Below are 21,594 nucleotides of genomic sequence, written 5' to 3' on the forward strand. Positions count from 1 at the left end.
GTTCCCAATCTCAGCAAATAGAGGCCAGGGGAGGCCTGGAGCCCCAGAGGGCCCAAACTGCTCTGGAGAATAGGAGCTGGTACTGGGGTGTATGTGTGGGGGGTGGGGGATGAATCTGTCCTCCTGGTTCTGCCATGGGATGTAGGGCTGGACCCTTCCTCTCTAGGCCTCCCTGCCCCACCTGTGGGATGAGGGGTGAGATGAGAACAGGACCCTCGGTGGCACCTCCCACCCCATCACAGCCTCAGAGCAGAGGCTGGGCCAAGGCAGTCATGTCCGACCCTGGTCAGAGGGGAATGTCAGGCCGAACAGGAACGGGGCCTCTTGTGGACAAAATAACTGGTTGTCTGACCGAGTTGTTTCAAAGTCATCACCATCACTGTCGTCACCGTCAACATCACCTCTAGCTAATTCAGATTCCTAGGTCTCCTGCCGCTGGCTCTCTTCCCGGGCCTGATGCAGCCCTTGGCACACACTAGGCGCCCGTCAATGGAAAGATGAGGGCCTCTGCCAGCGACCATGCACACGGAGGGGCACTGCTCGTGGGCAGCGGCCCTCGGTTGGCCCCGACAGCACCCAAACCAGCCAAGCCACTGGAGGCCTCCACCATCCTGCAGTGGGTGGCGTGGCTCCATGGCTGAGAGTGTGGGGGCTGCCACAGAGGCTGAGCGTCTCATTTCCTCAAAGCACAGTTCTCACGACTGGGACAGGGGCAGGGGGCCAGCCTGGCGGGGGACTCCACACCCACATCGACAGCAGAATGTTGAACAGGTTACTCCCCATTCTGCGCCTCCGTTTCCTCCTCTGTAAAGTAGCACATGCGTGCTGGGTCTCTCAGTCCTGTCCGACTCTGGAGCGGGTTACCGTTTCCTTCTCCAGGGCATCTTCCCAACCCAGGGGTTGAACTTGTACCTCTTATGTCTCCTGCATTGGCAGGTGGGTTCTTTACCACTAGTACCACCTGGGAAGCCCCTCCGTAAAGGAGGGACCAGATCAAAGATAGCAATCAGATGCACCCACCACTTCTGCATCCAACGTGAGCCTCATAACTGGTCACAGACGCTCCCCTTTCAGGTCCAGATATGGCCTCAGAATCCTTCCTAACACAGGACTCAGAATTAGTGATTGCTAAGGGCCTGCAGGTTCCCCCTGAAGTGAGGCATCCCCAGGGATGGGGCAGCTTGCTCGCTGGGAAAGTTGGTAGGTTTCTGGTGTTTTATGTCCGATGGTCTCAGAGGATGGCAAAGCCGCAAGGCCATGTGACACAGGCAAGGTTGTTTTGCATGATCATCTGGTTCATGAGGTAAGGAGCCCTCGGCCAGGACCCTCACCTCAGGCTGCTCCACTCTTAGACAGGGTCCCTGGAGGAGGCAGGTCCCCTCTTTCCCGACTTGCACGTCATTACAAAGGTCCCTGCAGGACCCATTGTGATAAGGTTCAGTCCTTCCACACGGTACGGCAGGGTGTCAAAAGCTCTAATCCTGGCCCTGCCACCTAGTAGCTGTGTGACCTTGGGCAAGTTACTTGACCTCTCTGTGCCAGAATTTCTTCATGTGAAAAATGTGATCGAAAATTTAAAAAAAGGAAAATAGAGCTGCCACGTGGGTAGCTGTGGGGATGGTGAGAGCACCAGGCAGTCTAGCGTGGCACAAAGGATTGAAAAGCTGCACCCACCCAAAGTCACCTAGTCATCTGACTAAGTCTCTAGGTCCTTCCACGCCAGTATTTCAATGTTTATAGACTGGGCGGCCCACAGGAATGGGTTCTAGGGCCATCGAACCAGCCGACTCCTTCAGAGAAGGAGCCCCGCTCTGGGAGGCATGTTTCCTTGGGGTGCTGCTCCAGCGCACGGAGCTTGGGCCCCCACAGCCCCTCTGGGGTTCAGCCTTTCCCAGGGGGTATACCTGGTGGTTCTTCTTCAGTCACACGCTGGGAGCCTTGTCTGGAAGCAGAAACCTTTACCAAGGTGCCACCCAACAGAAGCACCTGACATCATAATTCCCCACGTGGAAACAAGCTGGGGAAAAGACACACCTCGGAAATTCTCAGTATCAAAATAAATGGACAGCTGCCGCTGCAGAAGTAGCTGCTCCCCTAATCAAAACAGCACTGGGTCACATGTGCTTCTGCCCACGACATGGAGCCACTTTCAGGACTTGGACTGTTGGGTGAGGCTGTCTACACATCTCTGAGGCTGAAATCCTCCCAGGGGCTGGGTAAGCATGGGAGTGCGGGCTGCACAGTCCTCTTGACAGCAGATATTGTCAAAAAAGGAAACCCCTGGCACAGTCTGAGCACCGACCAATCAGGATTGACTCCGGAAGCAGTGGGATGTTAACCCTTTAGCTGCTGGGTTATGCAGAGGTGGTTGGGGGACTGGGAGGGGAATCTGCAAAAGCCATGCCTGGGTGAGGCACTGGAGAGGAAGGACCCCGACCAGTGGCTGTGACTGACTGGTATGGACGGATAACAATATTCTAAGAACCAAGGTGACTCCAGGGCCTCCCTGGCTAGAGATGGTGCCAATGCTGAATGCAGGCTTCCCTGGTGGCTCAGCTGGTAAAGAACCCACTAGCCAATGCAGGAGATGCAAGAGACTGCAGGTTTGATCCCTGGGTCAGGAAGATCCCCTGGAGAAGGAAATGGCAACCCGCTCCAGTATTTTTGCCTGGAGAACTCCATGGACAGAGGAGCCTGACAGGCTATATAGTTCATGGGGTCGCAAAGACTTGGACATGACTGAGCATGCATGCGTGTGCATGCACAAACACACACACACACACAGTGCTGAATGCAGAGACTGAGCCCTCCCTCCCACCTCCTGCCATCTCCTCAAGCCTCACCTCCTCCAGGGGAGACCTCCCTGTGACCAATGTCCCTATCCTGCCTGATATCCATGGCCCCTGTCTGTTAGGACCCCCTAGGACATAAGGTGACCTGAGAAGTGCTGGAGCCTGCCTGATGCCCAGCCCCATCCCAAACGCACCCAAGCATCTTTCTGTCCCATCCCATCCTAGACTGCCGCCATGCCCTCTGGCTCCTGGTCGGAGGAGGCATTATGCAGTCAGGATTTTCCCTACTATGCACCGAGCCCTCCTTGGCCCCTTGCTCTGGACCCTAGGGTTGAACATCCCCAGTCTGGGAGGATGCAGGCTTCCTTCGGGATTTCTTCAGGATCTCTGCAGCAAGACAGCACGAGACTCTAGCCAAGCACTGCTGGGCTGGACCCCCTGGGATTTGCTGTGTGTACCCAGGCAAGTCCCTTCCCCTCTCTGGGCCTGTTTTCCCACCTGTACCAGGGAGGAGGGGGAAAGAAGCAGCCAGGTCCCCCAAACCCCTGGCTGGAAGGTGCTATTGGCAGACTCGGCCTCTTTAGGAAGGCACTGGGACTTACTGGTTCCATGGAAAGCCAAGATGTAAGAGCCAGAAAGGCCACCAAGGGCCACAAGGCTGGGAACCCAAGGCCCCAGAGGTGCAAGCCCTGGTGAAGCCAGGCCTGGGACCAGTGCTCTTGCAACCCTCCCGGCTGCTCATCGAGCAAAGGCCATAAATAACCTTTGATCTCCATTAAGAATCCCAGGGACGGTGGAGCCTGGTGGGCTGCCGTCTGTGGGGTTGCACAGAGTCGGACACGACTGAAGCAACTTAGCAGCCGCAGCAAGCCTCTCCTAGAGGAGGCCCGAGCAGGCTCTTCAGCAAGGTCACCTGCTCTGGTGTCACCTGAGTGGCTTTAGTCATGTGGGGGAAGACAGTGCCTATGAGCTACTGTGCGTGCTCACTCAGTCACATCTGATTCTTTGCGACCCCATGGGCAGCAGCCCACCAGGCTCCTCTGTCCACGGGATTCTCCAGGCAAGAACACTGGAGTGGGTTTCCATTTCCTTCTCCAGAATGACTGACTGTGACTTCCATGGAAAAACAAACAGGGTTTTGTAAGAGAGACTCAGACCTTGAGAAAGTGCCCTAAGTGCCAATCCTCAGTGCTCTCACCTGTAACACCCACAGCAGGCTGGCGGCTCCTGCCCGGCTACCCCCAAGGCATGGGAGGATGGGAGGATGCTGCAGAGGGCACAGGGCTGGCTTCCTGCCTCTCTAGTGTGGGGCCTTTGCGAGGGCTGACGACAGCCTCCCTCCGGCACCTGCTCACAGGAGCCAGTATTTAGACGGCTTTCCCCTCGTATCTCAGCCTTTGTCGCCAAATGGGTGAGTTAAGACGTGAAGACAGTGGCAGGGAACATGTGTGTAAGACAAGGCCAGGTGTTAGGAGACTTGTAGGCTCTGAGACCTTGTTTGTGATGAAGCTCCGGTTTCTATGGCAACGGAACCAGGAGAGAGAAACCAACGTTGCCAGCTCCGATCACAGGGCAGCAAGCTGCCCCCTCTCCTCAGGCCGTCGGGTCTCTTCTGGTGAATGAAGGACACATGCTCTGGGGCCTTTCAGAAGTCCAAACCAAAGTGACACGATCAGGGCTCCATGTGCCCTGTCCCAGCCCCCGGTACCACCCTCACTCCCACCAAGAGCAGGGCTGAGGACCTCAAGGCCCTGGAGGGTGCTGGTGAAAGAGACTTCACTGGGCAGGGCGTCATCTGTGCAACATTTATTGTACCTAAGGAAGCCCTCTGGGCCCAAAGTCTCCCACCCTGCTCCCCTGGGCCACAGCTTTGGGGAGAGAACTCAGAGTCAAGTGGAGAGTTTCACAGAGCACAGGGGGAGGGGCACGGGGCAGCTCTGCAGGAGGTGGCCCAGCAAAGACAGAATCACCCCGGAAAGAAAGCTCTCCAGCCATAGCCTGGAGGTGGGGTCAGGGCTTTGCTGCCGGCCCCCTTGCCTTCCCCCGACCACCCCAAGTTCTACCCTGGTCCTGCCTCCTGGCCCCAGGAATGGAGCTTTCTGCCATTCCCAATGGCAGAGCAGGTCTGGGATCTCCTTATCCAAGTGAAAGCCAACACGGTTCTTCTCCTGCTCGACACAGCTGTCCTCTGCTCTGGGCAAAGCTCTGGCCCAGAGATATCTGAGAGCCCAGCGGCTCCCAGCCACATCTGTCCCTGGGTCCCCTGGATTTGGGGACACCGCTGTCCTGAGACTCAGTGAAACCGTCTGAGGAGCTGCTGCTCCTCCCCCGTGTGCTCTGGTTACTGGGTGTTCTCGTATTTCAGGTATCTGATCAGCCTGCCTGGAAGCGGCAACGTGTCCAGGAGTTTGATGCGGTATTTCCCAATGGCCTTTCGAACTCGCAGCCGGCAAAGATGAGCCAGGGGTCTTGGAGGTTCTGGGAAAAGGACAGAAAGAGAGATGCTGATTGGTCACCTGCACCCAGCAGAGGGTCTGCATCTCTGACCCCTGGCTTGTAGGAAGCTCCTGACCCATGTGGCTGGCTAAGAGAGGAGATGTCCTGACTCCCCCATTCTCATGGTCCCTGCCACTGCAAAGGTGTCATCCTTCACTCATCTGCGCAGCCCAAGGAAGGAGGAGGGCAGGTTTGTTGTTGTTTAGTTGCTAAGTCATGTTCAACTCTTTTGTGACCCCATGGATGGTAGCCCACCAGGCTCCTCTGTCCATGGGATTTCCCAGGCGAGAATAATACTGGAGTGGGATGCCATTTCCTTCTCCAGGGGATCATCCTGACCCAGGGATGGCGCTCACATCTCCTGCATTGTCAGATGGACTCTTTACCACTGAGCCACCAGGGAAGCGCAAGGAGGGCAGGTAGCAAACCCATTTCACAGGTGAGGGCTTAGCAAGAATCATGCCTGGCACTGGAGCTTGTCCTGAGCTCCCTCCTCTACGTGTCAGCCCAGACTCCACCCTTCCTCACAGCCTCAGCAAATACAACCTCCTAAGTGACCCCATGCATCCAGTTCAGCTCTGGGTTCTAGGAGGTGCAGAGAAGTCAGGATCAATGGGCAGGGACTGAGCAGGTCCCAGAATCCTACCAGGCCATCTCTTCCAGGAGGCCCCAAGGGATACTTCATTAAGTGGAGCTTTCTCAGCTAAGGGGTGGGGGGCGGAGAGGGGGGGTAAGAACTGGTCCTGATGCATCTAGTAATGGGGTAATTAATTTCAGCTCCGGGAACAGGGTAGGCATTTGCTGAATCAAAGAATGCCATCCATTCATTCATTCAACACACACACGCTGACCCCTTCACTGCGCTTGGCCCTGTTCTTGGACAGAGATGCAGGGGTATCCACTCAGGAGCTTTGGGGAAAGCCTTCCATACCAAATGGTGCATCTGAGAAAGGTCTCGATGGGTGGGTAGGAATTTTCCAGGTGAGGGATGGAGGCAGGGCAGTCCAAGCAGGGGAAGCGGCAGTGCCAAGCCAAAGAGACCGCCCAGGGGAGACAGGAATGCGGAGGGAACGTTGGGAGGGTGGAGAGGCTAGGGCACCAGAGTGTAGCCTCTCCAGCCGCCCCATCAGGGCATTTCTGACACTTCCACTGACCTCTGATCTCAGGACAGAGCCTGCCCTGGGAAGCGCAGCCCCTTTCTCAGCAGAGCAAAGGCTGAGCTTGTGGGAAGGCAAAAGGCTGCTGGCGGGCAGAGGATACAGGGCCTCCAAGGCTGGCATTCTGGCTGGCTTTGGAGTCTCTGATATCAACAACATAGCATTAAATGAAAGTCAGTCAGTCAGTTCAGTCACTCAGCTGTGTCCGTCTCTTTGTGACCCCATGGACTGCAGCATGCCAGGCTTCCCTGTCCCAGAGCTTGCTCAAACTCACGTCCATCGAGTCAGTGATGTCAGCCAACCACCTCATCCTCTGTTGTCCCCTTCTCCTCCTGCCCTCAATCTTTCCCAGCTTCAGGGTCTTTTACAATGAGTCAGTTCTTGGCATCAGGTGGCCAAAGTAGAGGAGTTTCAGCTTCAGCATCAGTTGTTCCAATGAACAGCCAGGACTGATCTCCTTTAGGATGAACTGGTTGGATCTCCTTGCAGTCCAAGGGACTCTCAAGAATCTTCTCCAACACCACAGTTCAAAAGCATCAATTCTTTGGCACTCAGATTTCTTTATAGTCCAAATCTCATATCCATACATGACTACTGGAAAAACCATAGCCTTGACTAAACGGACCTTTGTTGGCAAAGTAATATCTCTGCCTTTTAATATCTTGTCTAGGCTGGTCATAGCTTTTCTTCCAAGGAGCAAATGTCTTTTAATTTCATGGCTACAGTTACCACTTGCAGTGATTTTAGAGCCCAATAAAATAAAGTCTCCCACTGTTTCCACTGTTTCTCCATCTATTTACCATGAAGTGATGGGACCGGATGCCATGATCTTAGTTTTCTGAATGTTGAGCTTTAAGCCAACTTTTTCACTCTCCTCTTTCACTTTCATCAAGAGGCTTTTTAGTTCCTCTTCACTTTCTGCCATAAGGGTGGTGTCATCTGCATATCTGAAATTATTGATATTTCTCCTGGCAATCTTGATTCCAGCTTTTGCTTCTTCCAGCCTGGCATTTCGCATGATATAATCTGCATATAAGTTAAATAAACAGGATGACAATATACAGCCTTGACGTACTCTTTTCCCTATTTGGAACCTGTCTGTTGTTCCATGTCCAGTTCTAACTGTTGCTTCTTGACCTCCATACAGATTTCTCAGGAGGCAGTTCAGGTCTCCTGGTATTCCCATCTCTTGAAGGATTTTCCACAGTTTGTTGTGATCTACACAGTCAAAGGCTTTGGCATAGTCAATAAAGCAGAAGTAGATGTTTTTCTGGAATGCTCTTGGTTTTTTGATGATCCAACAGATGTTGGCAATTTGATCTCTGGTTCCTCTGCCTTTTCTAAATCCAGCTTGAACATGTGGAAGTTCACTGTTTACATACTGTTGAAGCCTGACTTGGAGAATTTTGAGCTTTACTTTGCTAGTGTGTGAGATGAGTGCAATTGTGTGTTAGTTTGAACATTCTTTAGCATTGCCTTTCTTTGGGGTTGGAATGAAATCTGACCTTTTCCAGTCCTGTGGCCACTGCTGAGTTTTCCAAATTTGCCAGCATATTGAGTGTAGCACTTTCATAGCATCATCTTTAGAATTTGAAATAGCTCAACTGGAATTCCATCACCTCCGCTAGCTTTGGTCATAGTGATGCTTCCTAAAGGCCACTTGGCTTTACATTCCAGGATGTCTGGCTCTAGGTGAGTGATCACACAGTTGTGGTTATCTGGGTCGTGAAGATCTTTTTAGTACAGTTCTTCTGTGTATTCTTGTCACCTCTTAGTATCTTCTGTTTCCCTTAGGGCCTTTTTTGTCCTTTATTGTCCTTTTCTGTCCTTTATCGAGCCCATCTTTGCATGAAATGTTCCCTTGGTATCTCTAATTTTCTTGAAGAGATATCTGGTCTTTCCCATTCTATTGTTTTCCTCTATTTCTTCGTATTGATCACTGAGGAAGGCTTTCTTATCTCTCCATGGTATTCTTTGGAACTCTGCATTCAGATGGATATATCTTTCCTTTTCTCCTTTGCCTTTAGCTTGTCTTCTTTTCTCAGCTATTTGTAAGGCCTCCTCAAACAACCATTTTGCCTTTCCGCATTTCTTTTTCTTGGGGATGGATGGTCTTGATCACTGCCTCCTGTACAATCTCATGAACATCCATCCATAGTTCTTCAGGCACTCTGTTTATCAGACCTAATCCCTTGAATCTATTTGTCACTTCTACTGTATAATCGTAAGAGATTTGATTTAGGTCATACCTAAATGGTCTAGTGGTGTTCCCTACTTCGGAGTCTCTGATATCAACAACACAGCATTAAATGAAAAGAACTATTTGTTCTTCTTGTTAATAAATGTTTATAGCACAATAAAAGGTTCTGCAATTTTTTCTCCCAGGGACAGTTTAGCTGTTAATTACCCTTCCCAGGCAGGGCAGGTCCAGGAGAAAGTGAGGGGTGGGATTCTCAGCAAGAACTGCTCTACTCTCTAGTGGCCTCTAGTGGCCAGTTCCAGTGACAGCAACCATTTATGAATTCAAAGAATGTTTTATTGAGAATTTTGAGCTCCCAGCCAATAAGCAAATCAATACCCCCCTCCTTCCTGTGTCACCCCAGCATGGGTCTCTCTCTCCACGCCCCCTCCATCACCTTCCCAGTAACTTTATCAAGGGCCTCAACTCAAGTGCTCCCAGGCATTTGTGTAAATGGAAAATCCTACCAGAAAGTTTAGACTTAAAGGGGCCCAGGGATCAAAGAGAAACTCAGCAAGACTGGGCACTGGGCTGCGGGACACCTGGACAGGTAACGAGGCAGCATTCTCACCTGGGGACAACAGCAGCAGCAGTGGGATAAAAATAACTTCCTGTGAGTCAGCCTCTGTGCTGTGTGATCGACACACAGCTGGAGAGGTGCCCTTCAGACCCAGAGGAAGTCCTGGGGCAGTTGGTTCTCTTGGGGACAGGCATGTCCTCAGTATCAGCTGAAGCACCCAGTGCAACTGCCCCTGACGCCTCACCTGCCCAGGTGAGCGCCACAATTCCTGAGAGGGATTTCTGGCCTGACAGCCAGGCTGCCTCAACTACGCTGCACACAGCTATTGGAACATGGCCAAAGCCCACCTCACTGCGCCAGGCACATCTCACCTGCAAACACCCCAGGCTGGCAGAGCTGGAGGAGCCAGACATTGAGCACGTCCAGCTTGCTCTGTTTGGACAGGGGCCCTGAGGTCCAGAGGGGCGTCCTGCCCACGATCACCCAGCAAGCCCCTGGTTCCAGAGCTCTGGGGGCCTGCCTCCTAGACCAGTGCTGCTCTGGGGCTGCCCTGGGAGCATGTTGAAATGTACACGTTTAGGCCCCGCCCCAGACCTGCCACGTTAGACTCTGCATTTTAAATAAGATGCTCGGGTGCTTCATGTGCATTTTACAGTTTGAGATGCCAAGCCCATCACTTCCTCCTCCACCCACCACACGGCTTCCCAGTGGCCCACAAACCCGGACAACTTACTCTAAAGGTCCTGACACCTCTCAGGGAGCTGGGGTTTTTGTTTAACACACTCTTTAGTGGATCAAATCTGGATTTGAATCCCCACTCTGCCACTAACTAGTGATGAGACATTTGCCCAAGTGACAATCTCTGTGAGGGTTGGTCTCCTCATTTACAAAACAAAGGATCACGGAGACACTGGATGTGACACACAGCTCAGAGCCTGGCATGAGAAGGTGCTCATCAAATGTCAGGAGCAGTCACAGGCCCCGAGTCCTGGGCCCAAGTCAGGCAGGGGCGTCTGCCAGCAGCAGCAGCAGTGACAGCCCGTACCTGCTTTCTCCTTAATGACAGCCCAGTCCTCGAAGCTGTCAATATGCTCCTTCAGCCGCGAGCAGAGCTGCACGTTGCCCACGTAGTCCAAGAGGACATCGATGATGGGCCCTGCCCAGCGGCTCACTTCCGGGGCAGACAGGAACTCGCAGAACTGAAAGAGAACACACACCAGCGCTGAGATGCCCAGGATCAAGAGCACTTTCTCAGCAAGTCCATCCTACAGGCGGGAACCCACAGCCAGTGAGGGCAGGGGACATGTCCGAGCACAGACACCATGCATGCCCAGGGTAGAATCCAGCTCTCCAGATCCACACCTCTCTCTCATCAACACACCTCTGATGCCAAAAGTGGGAGGTGGGCAGCTTGGGCCCCCTAAGCCTCAACTTCCTTGTCTAGAAAATGGATATATGGCACTCACTTGAAGGGTTTTTTTATGAGAATTAAGGCAATATAAACATAAACTTTGTTGCACATAGAAGATGGCCCATAGTGATGCCATTAGCCATTGTTAATATCTCTAAGAGAAGAGTGTTTCTAACTTCCTTTTTAAAGATTTATCTTTTTCGCCTATGGTGGGTTTTTGTCGCTGCACACAGGCTTTCTCTAGTTGCAGCAAGCGGGGGGCTACTCTTCATTGCAGTCTGCAGGCTTCTCACTGTGTTGGCTTCTCTTGTTGCACAGGCTTCCATAGTTGCGACTCACAGGCTTAGCTGCTCGGTGGTATGTGAGATCTTCTGGGACCGGGGATGGAACCAGTGTCCCTTGCAGTGTAAGGTGGATTCTTAACCACTGGACCACTAGGGAAGCGCCTCTAACTTCCTGTTCATTGGACTTTGACTTATTAAGTCACACCATGGGCAGGTCTTGCCTCTGGGGTCACTGACTTTCTGTAGCTCACCTGCTCTTCTAGTAGGCCTGTTCTCACCTCTACCCGGATCTTGGTCCATCACCATGATATTCCAGGTGTAGGTTTGCTGGGGGTGGTGAACCCCTCAGTTTTGCAGGGTTCCCCACCAATCGCCTGCCAAACTGTTCCCTCCCCTAATACAGGGGACCGAAATGCTCCTGTGAACCGCTAAGTCCTGCTGCCTCTAAAGCATGTTAACCATTGAGTTTCCACTGCCTCCAATGGGTGCTAAACGCCAGCTGACACGCCCTCCAAAGTGCACTAACCGTTAGCCCACACTGCCTCCAAATCCTGTTCACCACCGTCTCCAGCTGCCTCCCAAGTGCAGTCCACCCTGCCGAGGGTCCGCCCTGCTTCCAGCCCCCCCAGCCTCGGGAGCCCGCTGGTCCTGGCCGCAGTCCCCGCGGCGCGCCCCCTACCTGGACCGCGCTGGGCGCCTTGTCCGAGGCGGGCGCATCATTGAACCTGTTGGAGGGCGGCGGGGCGGGCGGGTGCGGGCCGTTGCCGTACAGACACGAGAAGCAGGGCTCGCCGTTGCAGCCGAGGTCCATGAGGAACTTGAGCAGCGACAAGCACTTCATGGCGAACATGATGGTGGCGGGGAAGGCGGTGGGGTGCGTGGCGATGTAGGCGTCGATGTTGGCGCCGTGGTCCAGCAGCAGCTGCATGGTGCGCAGGCAGCCGTGTCGGATAGCCACGAGCAGGGGGTTGATGACGTCGCGGTTAGGGTCGGCTCCGGCGAGCAGCAGCAGCTCGGTGGCGTACACGTTGTTGTTGACCACCGCGAAGTAGAGCGCCGAGCTGCGGCGGTCCTCGTAGAGGCGCGCGCGCTCGGGCGCCAGCGGCGCGTTCACGTCGAAGCGCGCGCCCAGCAGGGCCTCGAGCACCTCGTCGTTGTTGCGCTCGGCCGCCAGGTGCAGCGGGCTGATGCCGCTACGGCGCACGCGCGTGCGGCTGGTCACCGGCAGCAGCATCTGCACGATCCTGCGGGCGAGGCGGGCACGCGCGGGTCACGGCACCGGACCCGCCGGCAGGGGGAGCGGAGGGGTCCAGGCTCGACCGCTCGCAACCACTGCGTGGGAGCGGCAGGGCCCACCAGCAGGGGGCGCCGTGGAGACGGCCAGTCTCCACAATTAACCACTGGAGGGAGAGGGGGGTCCACTTTACAGACAGGGAAACTGAGGCTCAGAGAGCTTCCACCACGTTCTCAAAACCTCAGAGCCGGTAACGAGTGGAGCTGGGCTTCAAACCCAGAACCCCTAAAGTTAGTGTGAAGTGAAAGTCACTCAGTCGTGTCTGACTTTTTGTGACCCCATGGACTATACAGTCCATGGAATTCTCCCGGCCAGAATACTGGAGTGTGCACCCATACCCTTCTCCAGGGGATCTTCCCAACCCAGGGATCGAACCCAGATCTCCCACATTGCAAGCGGATTCTTTAGAAGCTGAGCCACAAGCCTCCAAAGTCTGAGCCCTTTAAAAAAGTCTCAGCCACACCGGAGGGCAATTTCAAGAATCTCTTGCTGACTTCTTTCAGGCTAAGGGGTATTGCCCACTCCCAGCTCAGTTTTCTAGAGGAATTGACTGGAAGGCCCCCAGACCTAGAGTGGGAAAACATGAAGTTGTGCAGACCCTGCCCTGCCTAGGTCGGTGGGGGGGTTGGGGGGGCGGGGACAGCCCTATCCAAGGGCTCACTATGTGCCAGGACACCGTCCAAAGGCTTCACACGCATTATTTGGTTTAATCTCCACAACAACCCGTAAAGTGTGTCTGGTCATGCACATTTGTTTCAGATGAGAAAATCCGTGCTCAGTGATGTTAGGGGACTTGCCCAGGCCATATGTTGGGAGACACAAACGGGGACTTGTCCCCTCCTCTGACTCCGGGGCTGAGCTACCCTGCGTCTCTGTTTTGCTGCCCCGAGGACTTGGCGGAGCTGCCAGGTCCTGGGGGACAAGAGGGGACAAACGTGTCTGTCCCAACCACTTCTGCCCCAGGCCCCGGTCAGCCCTCAGTGACCGTGAGGTCGCCTCCCCTGTCCTGTAGATCTCAATGCCTCTTCCCCTGAAGGCTGATTCTAGCCTCTCCCTGGCTCGCTGCCCTGCCTGTCGCCTGGAGTGGGCTGATCAGCTGTGGCTGAGGCTGGAGATTCCTGCCAGTCCTGACTGTGGTCTCTCCTGCTGAATCAGGTGGTGTTCTCGGCAGTTAACCTACAGTAATCTATTATAATATATCCTCCCAACAGCCCTATGAGGTGTGTACTAGGATTAATCTCACTTACAGATAAGGAAACAGAAACCCAGAAACCCAGTGACTTGCCCTGGGACACACAGCCAGTAGAAGGTGATGGAGGCAGGTAGTCTGATTCCCCCTAGAGTAGCTGTCTCCAGCTTTTTCGGCATCAGGGACTAGCTTCACAGAACACAATTTTTCCATGGACTGGGGATGGGGGGGATGGTTTCCAGACGATTCAAGCGCATTCTATTTCTTGTGCACTTTATTTCTACTGTTACTGCATCAGCCCCACCTCAGATCATCAGGCAGTAGATCCCGGAGGTTGGGGCCCCTTGTCCTGGAGTGAGCCACACTCTTAGCCACTCCCCTACTTCCTGTGTAGCTAGCGGTCAGGTGACAGCTGCTATGTCACAGGGTTTTGAGCTCCTTACAATGCATTAACTTGCCTGACCCACTGTACCTTCACTGCGGCCCAGTGGGGCTGCCCAACTGGGTCTGTGGGCTTCTTTATAACAGAGGGGGCTCAGAGAGAGGAAGCGACTGATCAAAGGCCATAAAGCCGTTCTGGGGCTTGACCCCAGGACTCCTGACCTCTTGTATTTGCTCTCTTTCCTAAACCCGTGACGCCTGCCAAGCTCTTGCCACTGACATGATTCCAGACCCTAATTTCCCCAACCCCTGCTGACCGGTGACCTCGGGTGGGCTTCAAGGAGGTGACCACGGCAGGGCAAGCAGGTGCACCAAGCCTGTTTCCAAGCCTCCCTCACTCTGGGCACTTGGGTTCCCTGGGCCTCTGGCTTCCTGGAAATCTGATGCCAGGGATCTCCCGTTAGGATCTCGGTGGAAAGTATTATTTTGGTTAGTGACGCTGTGTTTGCTTAAAATCTGCCTCTTGAACCTCAAAAGGAAATTCACACACCCAGGGGGGCTAATTGCCTCCTAATTTCTATTTGTGCAGGCTCAGGAGGCCTGACCTTGCTCTGTAGAGGTGCTGGTCAAAGGCAGGGCCGGGGCCTCACCCTGGACCGCAGCCATCGCTGACAAATGCTCTGTAACAGCCGTAACGTGCCCAACCACGGGAAAAACAGCGAGGGGGACTGCCCAGGGCCGCTGGCCAGATGGGCTGAGATCTGGCAGGTCACAGTGGTCCCCTGTCGAACCAAGGCAAAGTGGCAGAAATGTGGAAACGTGACTGGAGGCAGCCTAGGTCCCAGAAGCATCATCTTAATAACAGTGAAATCATCTAATTGTTGTACACTTCTGTAGGACATGGCCAAGCTGAGAGTCAGTGTGTCATGCTGTGTGGGGCCTGGACATCAATGTGTCCAGCCTCCCATTTTACAGAGGGTGAAACTGAGACCTGAATGTGGGGCGGGGGGCGGGGAGGAGAGAGTGAGGTTGGCCTGGAGGTGGATGGCAAAGCCCAGGCAGAATGAAGGTGTTGGTGGCCAGACTGCATGTCATCATTCCTCTCCCCCAGCCCAGTTGGTGGGAAGAAGGCAGGAGAATGAGGGCTGGATCTAATAAGACAGGCTGGGACCTTCCCACTTCTCCTACAGCAGGTCCTGAGACCACAGGAGCTTGAAATGCAACTTAAGTAGAGAGCAAAGGTGCCCATTGCCTGGTACAAGTTTTGGTGTCTGGGAGGCCCAGTGTCCCATCCGTCTCTTCTTCTTTCCCCAGCACGGAGGCTGCACCCACCAGCTCAGCCTCCTGGGTCACCAGGTCATGGTGGTGTGACCTTTGCCAGCATTCAGTGTAAATTTGACCATGGACTTGAGTTTCACAAGGGAACCAGCTGTTCACAAATGGCTCCGCTCCCAGTAACGCTGGGCAGCCGTGTTTCAACCCAGCTGTGTGTGTGTGTGTGTGTGTGTGTGTGTGTGTGTGTGTGTGTGTTGGGGGCATTATCTCTCCTCTGAGGCTGTGTGGAGCCAGAAAAGACTCCACAGAGGAGAGTCTGCCTGCGGGTGTCCCCAAGGGCATAGTGGAACTTCTGCCCATGAGGGGTCCCTATGGGGGAAAGTCTGCAGCTTTTCTCCTGGGAGCTAGAGCAGGGAAGCAGTTTTCTCAGAAAGAGTTTTAAGGGTCTTGCAAAGGTAAGATTAATTAGAAGTAAAAGAGAAAGTATATTTTAAAATGAGGAGGCCAGAAGTAAAGTCCAAAGGCAAGTCTGTGTTATATGTCAGCCACAAAATTGAGTCTAAGATACTGGTTCTCTCCTGGGATGCCTCATAAACTCATCTGCAGCCCCAGCTCCAACCCAGATTGCTTTCAGTGAGATCTCTGAGGCTGGGGCCCAAGCCTTGGGGCTTTAAGAGTTCGCCAGGGTCCCAGTGTGTAGCCAAGGTTGAGAACCAGTGGTTGCAGTGCTATTCTAAATTCAGTTTAAAGGAACCTTGGGCCATCTGCTCTTGTCTAATACCAACAGTTTCTTGATAAATCTATCTTTGGTGCTAGCTTCCCTGGTGGCTTAGATGGTAAAGAGTCTGCCTGCAGTGTGGGAGGCCCGGATTCGATCCCTGGGTTGGGAAGATCCCCTGGAGAAGGAAATGGCAAGCCACTTCAGTATTTTCACCTGGAAAATCCCATGGACAGAGGAACCCACGAGGCCGGACACAACTGAGTGACTTCACTTTCTTTCACTTGGTGCTGAGTTTTAATCTCAAAAGTTGCATTTGCTAAACTGGAAATGAAAACTAAGAAAAAGGTATAACTTGGAGGTGCCTAAGACTTTGGGGTCTTGGTGGCTTCTTTCTCAGCCACACCTAAATGTCATGCTCTGCAGTAAATGTGTTGAATTCACCATCTGGCGAACACGGACTCCAGCTGCTGGAGCCATGGACAGGCAGGGTATCCTGGCACGCGGCTGAGTGTGGAAAGCCTAGAGAATGTCACAGCAGATCCCTGAGCAGCCAAGGAAGGACAGCATGGAGAGGGCCACATGCCACATGCCCCAGGGTGAGTGCAGCACTGGGGCCTTGCCAGGTGACAGAAGCCCTTGGGAACCTGGTTTTACCCCTTTGTAGGGCAGCCCCCAAACTGCAGCCTGGTCCCTCTCACTCTTGGGGTCCAGAGGAACCTGGGATCTGAGAATGGAGGGTGAATAACCAGAGAAATGGCTTCGGGGGTCAGCACGAGTCTCAAGCAGGAGACTTTCCAGGAGCATACATCATTCACATAGGTGGTTCCAGAGAGGCCCAGCCTTGCTCCCTGGCCAGCCTTAGGCATGCGCAGTGCTCCTTCAAACTTTCCACCAGCTGAGGCCAGACTGCTGGCACCTGGGCCCGCCTGAAGGCATTGGGTGTGATTGAATGATTCCAAGTGACAGTCCCTGCTCTGCCACTCTCTGGCATGCCACTTCCCATCGCTGACCTCTGGTCCCTCCTCTGCAAAATCATTGCAGAGGATTGGATTACATCAGTGTTCCTCCTGAAGGTCTGACTGGGTTGTATCTGGTTGGCTGGGAGCTTTTCAAAGATAAAGGCATGGGCTCCTTCTCTCCTGGAGATTCCGGTTTTGTGTGTCTGGGAGGCGTCATTTAAAAAACAGCCTAGAGTGACCGTGCTGTACAGGCAGGTTTGGAGAGCCAGTAGACCAGGAGATTTTGAGGGTCAACCCTTCTCTCTCTTTCCCTCTGGATCTTTCTAGAGTCAGAGTAAGATAAGCCATGTTTGTTGACTGCTGCTGGATCTTTTTGCAACTGGAGCGCGAGATGCTATCTTGCCCATCACCTCTGCCTTACTTGAGTTGCTTTTGTCCTTCCACTGGCTTCACGGAAAAATGATGGAATTTACCCTTCCTACATGAGAGAGAACACAGACCCAGCAAGCACCTACTGTGTGCTGCACTCTGCTGGGCGCTTTATTTCTACTCTATACACACGTGCATCCATTTCACTAGTCCCCACAGTAGCCCCGCCAGGCAGTACAACTACTTCGTATTTTACAGAGGGAATTGAGGCTCAGAAAGGTTAAATAACTTCCCTAAGGCCTCAGTAGGAATTAAAACCCACATCTGTCTGCCTCATAGCCTGCTACGTGGCCCGGAGAAGGCAAGGTCTCCTGTGTGCACGGATGGGGCGGGGAGGCATCCTTGGCTGGTCATTTGTATGGGTCCCTGCGGAGCAGGGCCTGGAGCCCTGAGGGTCAGCTCTGTCTCCTGTGTCTCCAATCCATTCCCCAGGGTGTCATTCTCACCCCCATCTCCCTAAGCGAAGACCACCCACACCCTCTAGCATGCACAATCTTCTCCCTGTTGGGGACAGGGCTGCATTTCCTGAAGTGTGTCATCTGGGGTACAGGAGATGGGATTATAGGTGAGAAGGTTTTTTATTATTATTATTACTAATTGTAAATTGGTAATTTGAACAATTTAATCATGTGATAAATGTTTCCTTTTGAAAATAAATTCATTTAAAATAAATATGTCTTTAAGGGACCATACGAAGAAGTGAGGGTATAGACATCTAAAAGCAGGAAGAAAGTCTGTGAATGCTCAGTTTAGGGAACACTGATCAAGTGGAAATTACTGGGCCCATGCATCCTTCATGGTCAGCTGGAGTTCCACCCCCTGGGCAAGGCTCTTCTGACCCTCCAGCTAGTGGTGGTACTGGTGGAAGTTTAACAGCTTGCTCTTTGGGGGAAGGAGGGGGCTCTGATTGCTAACAATCACCAGTTTCCATGAAGTAAATACTCTCACCAAGGCCGATTTCAGACTACCAAGGTGATCAGTCAGCTCACAGCAGTTGCACAAGCCAGGTCTAGCACACCTCTGCTTCCAGCCCACGCTCGTCTCGAGGACCCCCATGCAACTCAGTCCTGCGTGCCTTTTCATTTTCATGAGCATGTTTCTGTGTGTGCGTGCATCTTCCCTCCCACCAGACTGCTCCCTGAGAGCTTTGGCTTCCTTCATCTCTTTCAAAGTACCTAACACATAATAAATGCTCAACAAAAACTAGCTAGTACCCATGGTGCTATTTGTATTATTGTAGATGTTCCCTGCATCCTTGCTTACTGCCTAAGAGGTTATTTTTGCATCCCCAACAGAAATATCCCCTATCTGGCTTCCTGTGTGGAATCTGGTAGACATAAGGTTCGGAACAAGTGAGCTCCTGTCATTTACAAGCTGAGTGATCTTGGGCAAGTCACTCAACCTCCCTGTGTCTTAGCTTCCTCATTTTGAAAAAAAAAAAAAAAATGAAGGTAATCATATCTACCTCAGTATATCTGTTAATGGAATTATGAAAAGTAGAGTTGTTAAAAGGATTAAATATGTTTATAATGTAAAGTGCTGCTAAGTGCCACATAGGAGTTTGCTGTTGTTATTGTTGTTGCCGTTGTTATAAGCGTTCACTCTAGCTTGCTAACTGCTCGGTGGTGTTCCACTTTTCCACCTAAACCGTGCCCTGGGCCCTGAACTCTCCGGCCCTCCCTACCCCGCAGTGGGCAGGGCATTCGGAGGAATGGGTGGGGAAGTGGGAGGAGCCGCGGGGTCTGGGGGCGGGGCCTGGGCTGACCTGTAGTTACCCTTCTTGGAGGCGATGTGCAGCGGGAGCATGCCGTCCTTGTTGGTCTTGTTGGCGTCCGCACCCTGTGACAGCAGGAACTCCACCACCTCCTCGTGCCCGTTCTTGCAGGCCTCATAGAGGGCGGACGCGCTGTCGCTGGCCTGTGTGTTGATGTCAGCGCCTGGAGAAGGAAAGGCGGATTGGTGAGTGATCAGGCCAGTCACTGTCGTTGATGTAACGCCCACCTCGGGCTGGGCGCTGCTGCCGTAACCACTCTGACACATTGGATCACCCGGAGGACCCCCAGCTCCTTTCTGCTACACTGAGACCCCGGGCCGCCAGCCTGAACTGCCATAGTGATGCTGGGATTTCCAACCACTTGCTCTATGCTGGGCCCTCCCTGGTGGCTCATGTGGTAAAGAATTTGCTTGCAATTCAGGAGACCTGAGTTTGATCCCTGGGTCGGGAAGATCCCCTGGAGAAGGGAATGGCAACCCACTCCAGTATTCTTGCCTGGAGAATTCCATGGATAGAGGAGCCTGGCGTGCAATGGTCTATAGTGCTGCAAAGAGTCATACACGACTGAGCAACTAAGACACACAGGGAGCTGTACATGTGCTATCTCTTTGAGTCCACAACATTTGCTAACCCCATGCCATCAGTAACAACTTTATCTCCATGTTACAGACAAGAACACTGAAGCACGTGTGTGTGTGTGTGCTAAATCGCTTCAGTCAAGTCCAACTCTTGGCGACCCTATGGACTATAGCCTGCCTGGCTCCTCTGTCTACGGGATTCTCCAAGCAAGAATACTGGGGTGGCTTGCCATGCCCTCCTTCAGGGAATCTTCCTGATCCAGTGATCGAACCCGCATCTCTTATGTCTCTTGCAGTGAAGCACAGAGAACCTCTGCAATGGGCCCCAGATCCTGCAGCTCATAAGGGAAGAGCCAAAGAATGATCCAGAGGGTCTGATGGCAGAAGCCCTGGCAGATGTTCTGATGGCAGAGACAATGCTCCTAACGCTTGTTCCACCTAGAATGATCCAGATCCTGCCCTGAGGAAGGCCCTCACAGTTCTAGGGGGGCACAGAGCCTCCTCATAAAGAAAAAAACCCAATAACTTTATTAATTAGGACTTATATGCTCTTTTCTGCCTGGTGGCTAAGATGGTAAAGAATCCGCCTGCAATGTGGGAGACCCCGGTTCAGTCCCTGGGTGGGGAAGATCCCCTGGAGGAGGGCATGGAAATCCACCCCAGTATTCTTGCCTGAAGACTCCCATGGATAGAGGAACTTGGTGGGCTACAGTCCATAGGGTCCCAAAGAGCTGGAGACTAGTGCAGTGACTGATCATGCATGCAGCATGCCTTCCATTTCAAGGATTAAGAGAAGAATTTATTAACAGCCATAGCTTCTTGTCTCCTCTGAAAGAAACACTACGCCGTGCTGCCAGGAGGAGGCATCAGTCTGGCGATGGTCTCCCTTCAGCCCAATCTCCTACATCTGCTCCATCTCCTGGTGGTGATGGAGAGAGAAGGCAGGGGTTTCTCTGCAGAAAGAAGTGCAGCCTGTTCCCCAACCCTTATTCTGATAGGAAATGGAAATGAGATAGCAGTGAAACATCAGCAAGGGCTGAAATCAGAAGTATCTGTTAAACCACAGATCCTTTCTGGGCAGTCAGCTTATCACAAGCTCTCTGATAAATTTAATATTTGATGACTGGTTTCCGGTCTAGTGGAAATATCACAGGTTTTCATGACAGACAGAGGCTGAAGTTTCTGTTCCATGTTTTACAAGCTCCATAGCCTCAAACACCTTTAGAAGCCTCAGTTTTCTCCTCTGTTGACTGAGAAAAATAGTACCTAGCAACCAGGGTTACTGTGAGGTTATCTAAGTAAGATAATGGAATTAAATATCTGCTATAGACAAAAACACGTATGTCCCCCCAAGAATCACATGGACCCTAATCCTCAGTGTGATGGTGTTAGGAGGTAGAGCCTTTGGGAGGTGATTAGGTTTTGTGGGTGGAGCCCTCATGAATGGGATTAGTGCCCTAATAGAAAAGACCCCAGAGAGCTCCCTTGCCCCTTCCACCATGTGAGGACACAAGAAGATGGATATCTAGGAGGTAGGAACAGGCTCTCATGGGACGCTGAGACCACTGGCACCTTGATCTTGGACTTCCCAGCCTCCAAAACTGTGAGAAATAAACCTCTGTTGTCTATAAGCCATCCAACTGTTTTATTCTGTGATAGCCACCTGAGTGGACTAAGACAACCTCTCCACCCGAGCCTGACACAGAGAGGGTGCTCAGCAAACATGAGTTCCCCAAGACTAAGGGCTGGGAGGCAGGCACTGCTCCTGCCTCCACCCGAGGGAGAATTGGCAAGTGGCTCCAACACCCCTGAGCTCTGGAAGACTTGCTCCCTGAAAGCCTGGACTCCCGCCAGCATAGCCGCCCGCTCACACAAGAAAAATATTTGGATTTGCAAATGGACTCAGCCCGCAACGGGAACAGACTCTGACTCAGGGCGTCAGCAGGAGAGCTGGGCAGATGTTCAGTGCTAGCCTGTTCCTCTCACCCGCTGAGCACTTGGCCCTTTGTCCAGCCTCCTTGCCTGGCTCCCAGGACCCTGCCTGTGCTCTTTGGCCTCTGGCTGGTCAGTGCAGATTTGTCCCCAGTGCCAAGGA

General features: G+C 52.9%; 1 protein-coding gene across 1 annotated transcript in view; it reads right to left on the minus strand.

Moving 5' to 3' along the window:
- Nucleotides 1-4,583: 4,583 nt before the first annotated feature.
- Nucleotides 4,584-21,594, minus strand: part of ASB2 (ankyrin repeat and SOCS box containing 2) — a 48,833-nt gene continuing 31,822 nt past the window's right edge. The window contains exons 7-10 of the mRNA XM_070775599.1: nucleotides 18,913-19,084; nucleotides 11,579-12,143; nucleotides 10,250-10,403; nucleotides 4,584-5,270 (exon numbers count right to left, since the gene is read on the minus strand). Of these exons, the coding sequence (XP_070631700.1) occupies nucleotides 5,134-5,270; nucleotides 10,250-10,403; nucleotides 11,579-12,143; nucleotides 18,913-19,084 (1,028 nt within the window). The 3' untranslated portion in view covers nucleotides 4,584-5,133. The remainder of the gene's footprint in view (nucleotides 5,271-10,249; nucleotides 10,404-11,578; nucleotides 12,144-18,912; nucleotides 19,085-21,594) is intronic.

The sequence above is a fragment of the Bos indicus genome, chromosome 21 (assembly GCF_029378745.1).
Source record: "Bos indicus isolate NIAB-ARS_2022 breed Sahiwal x Tharparkar chromosome 21, NIAB-ARS_B.indTharparkar_mat_pri_1.0, whole genome shotgun sequence".
NCBI classification, from domain to species: Eukaryota; Metazoa; Chordata; class Mammalia; order Artiodactyla; family Bovidae; genus Bos; species Bos indicus.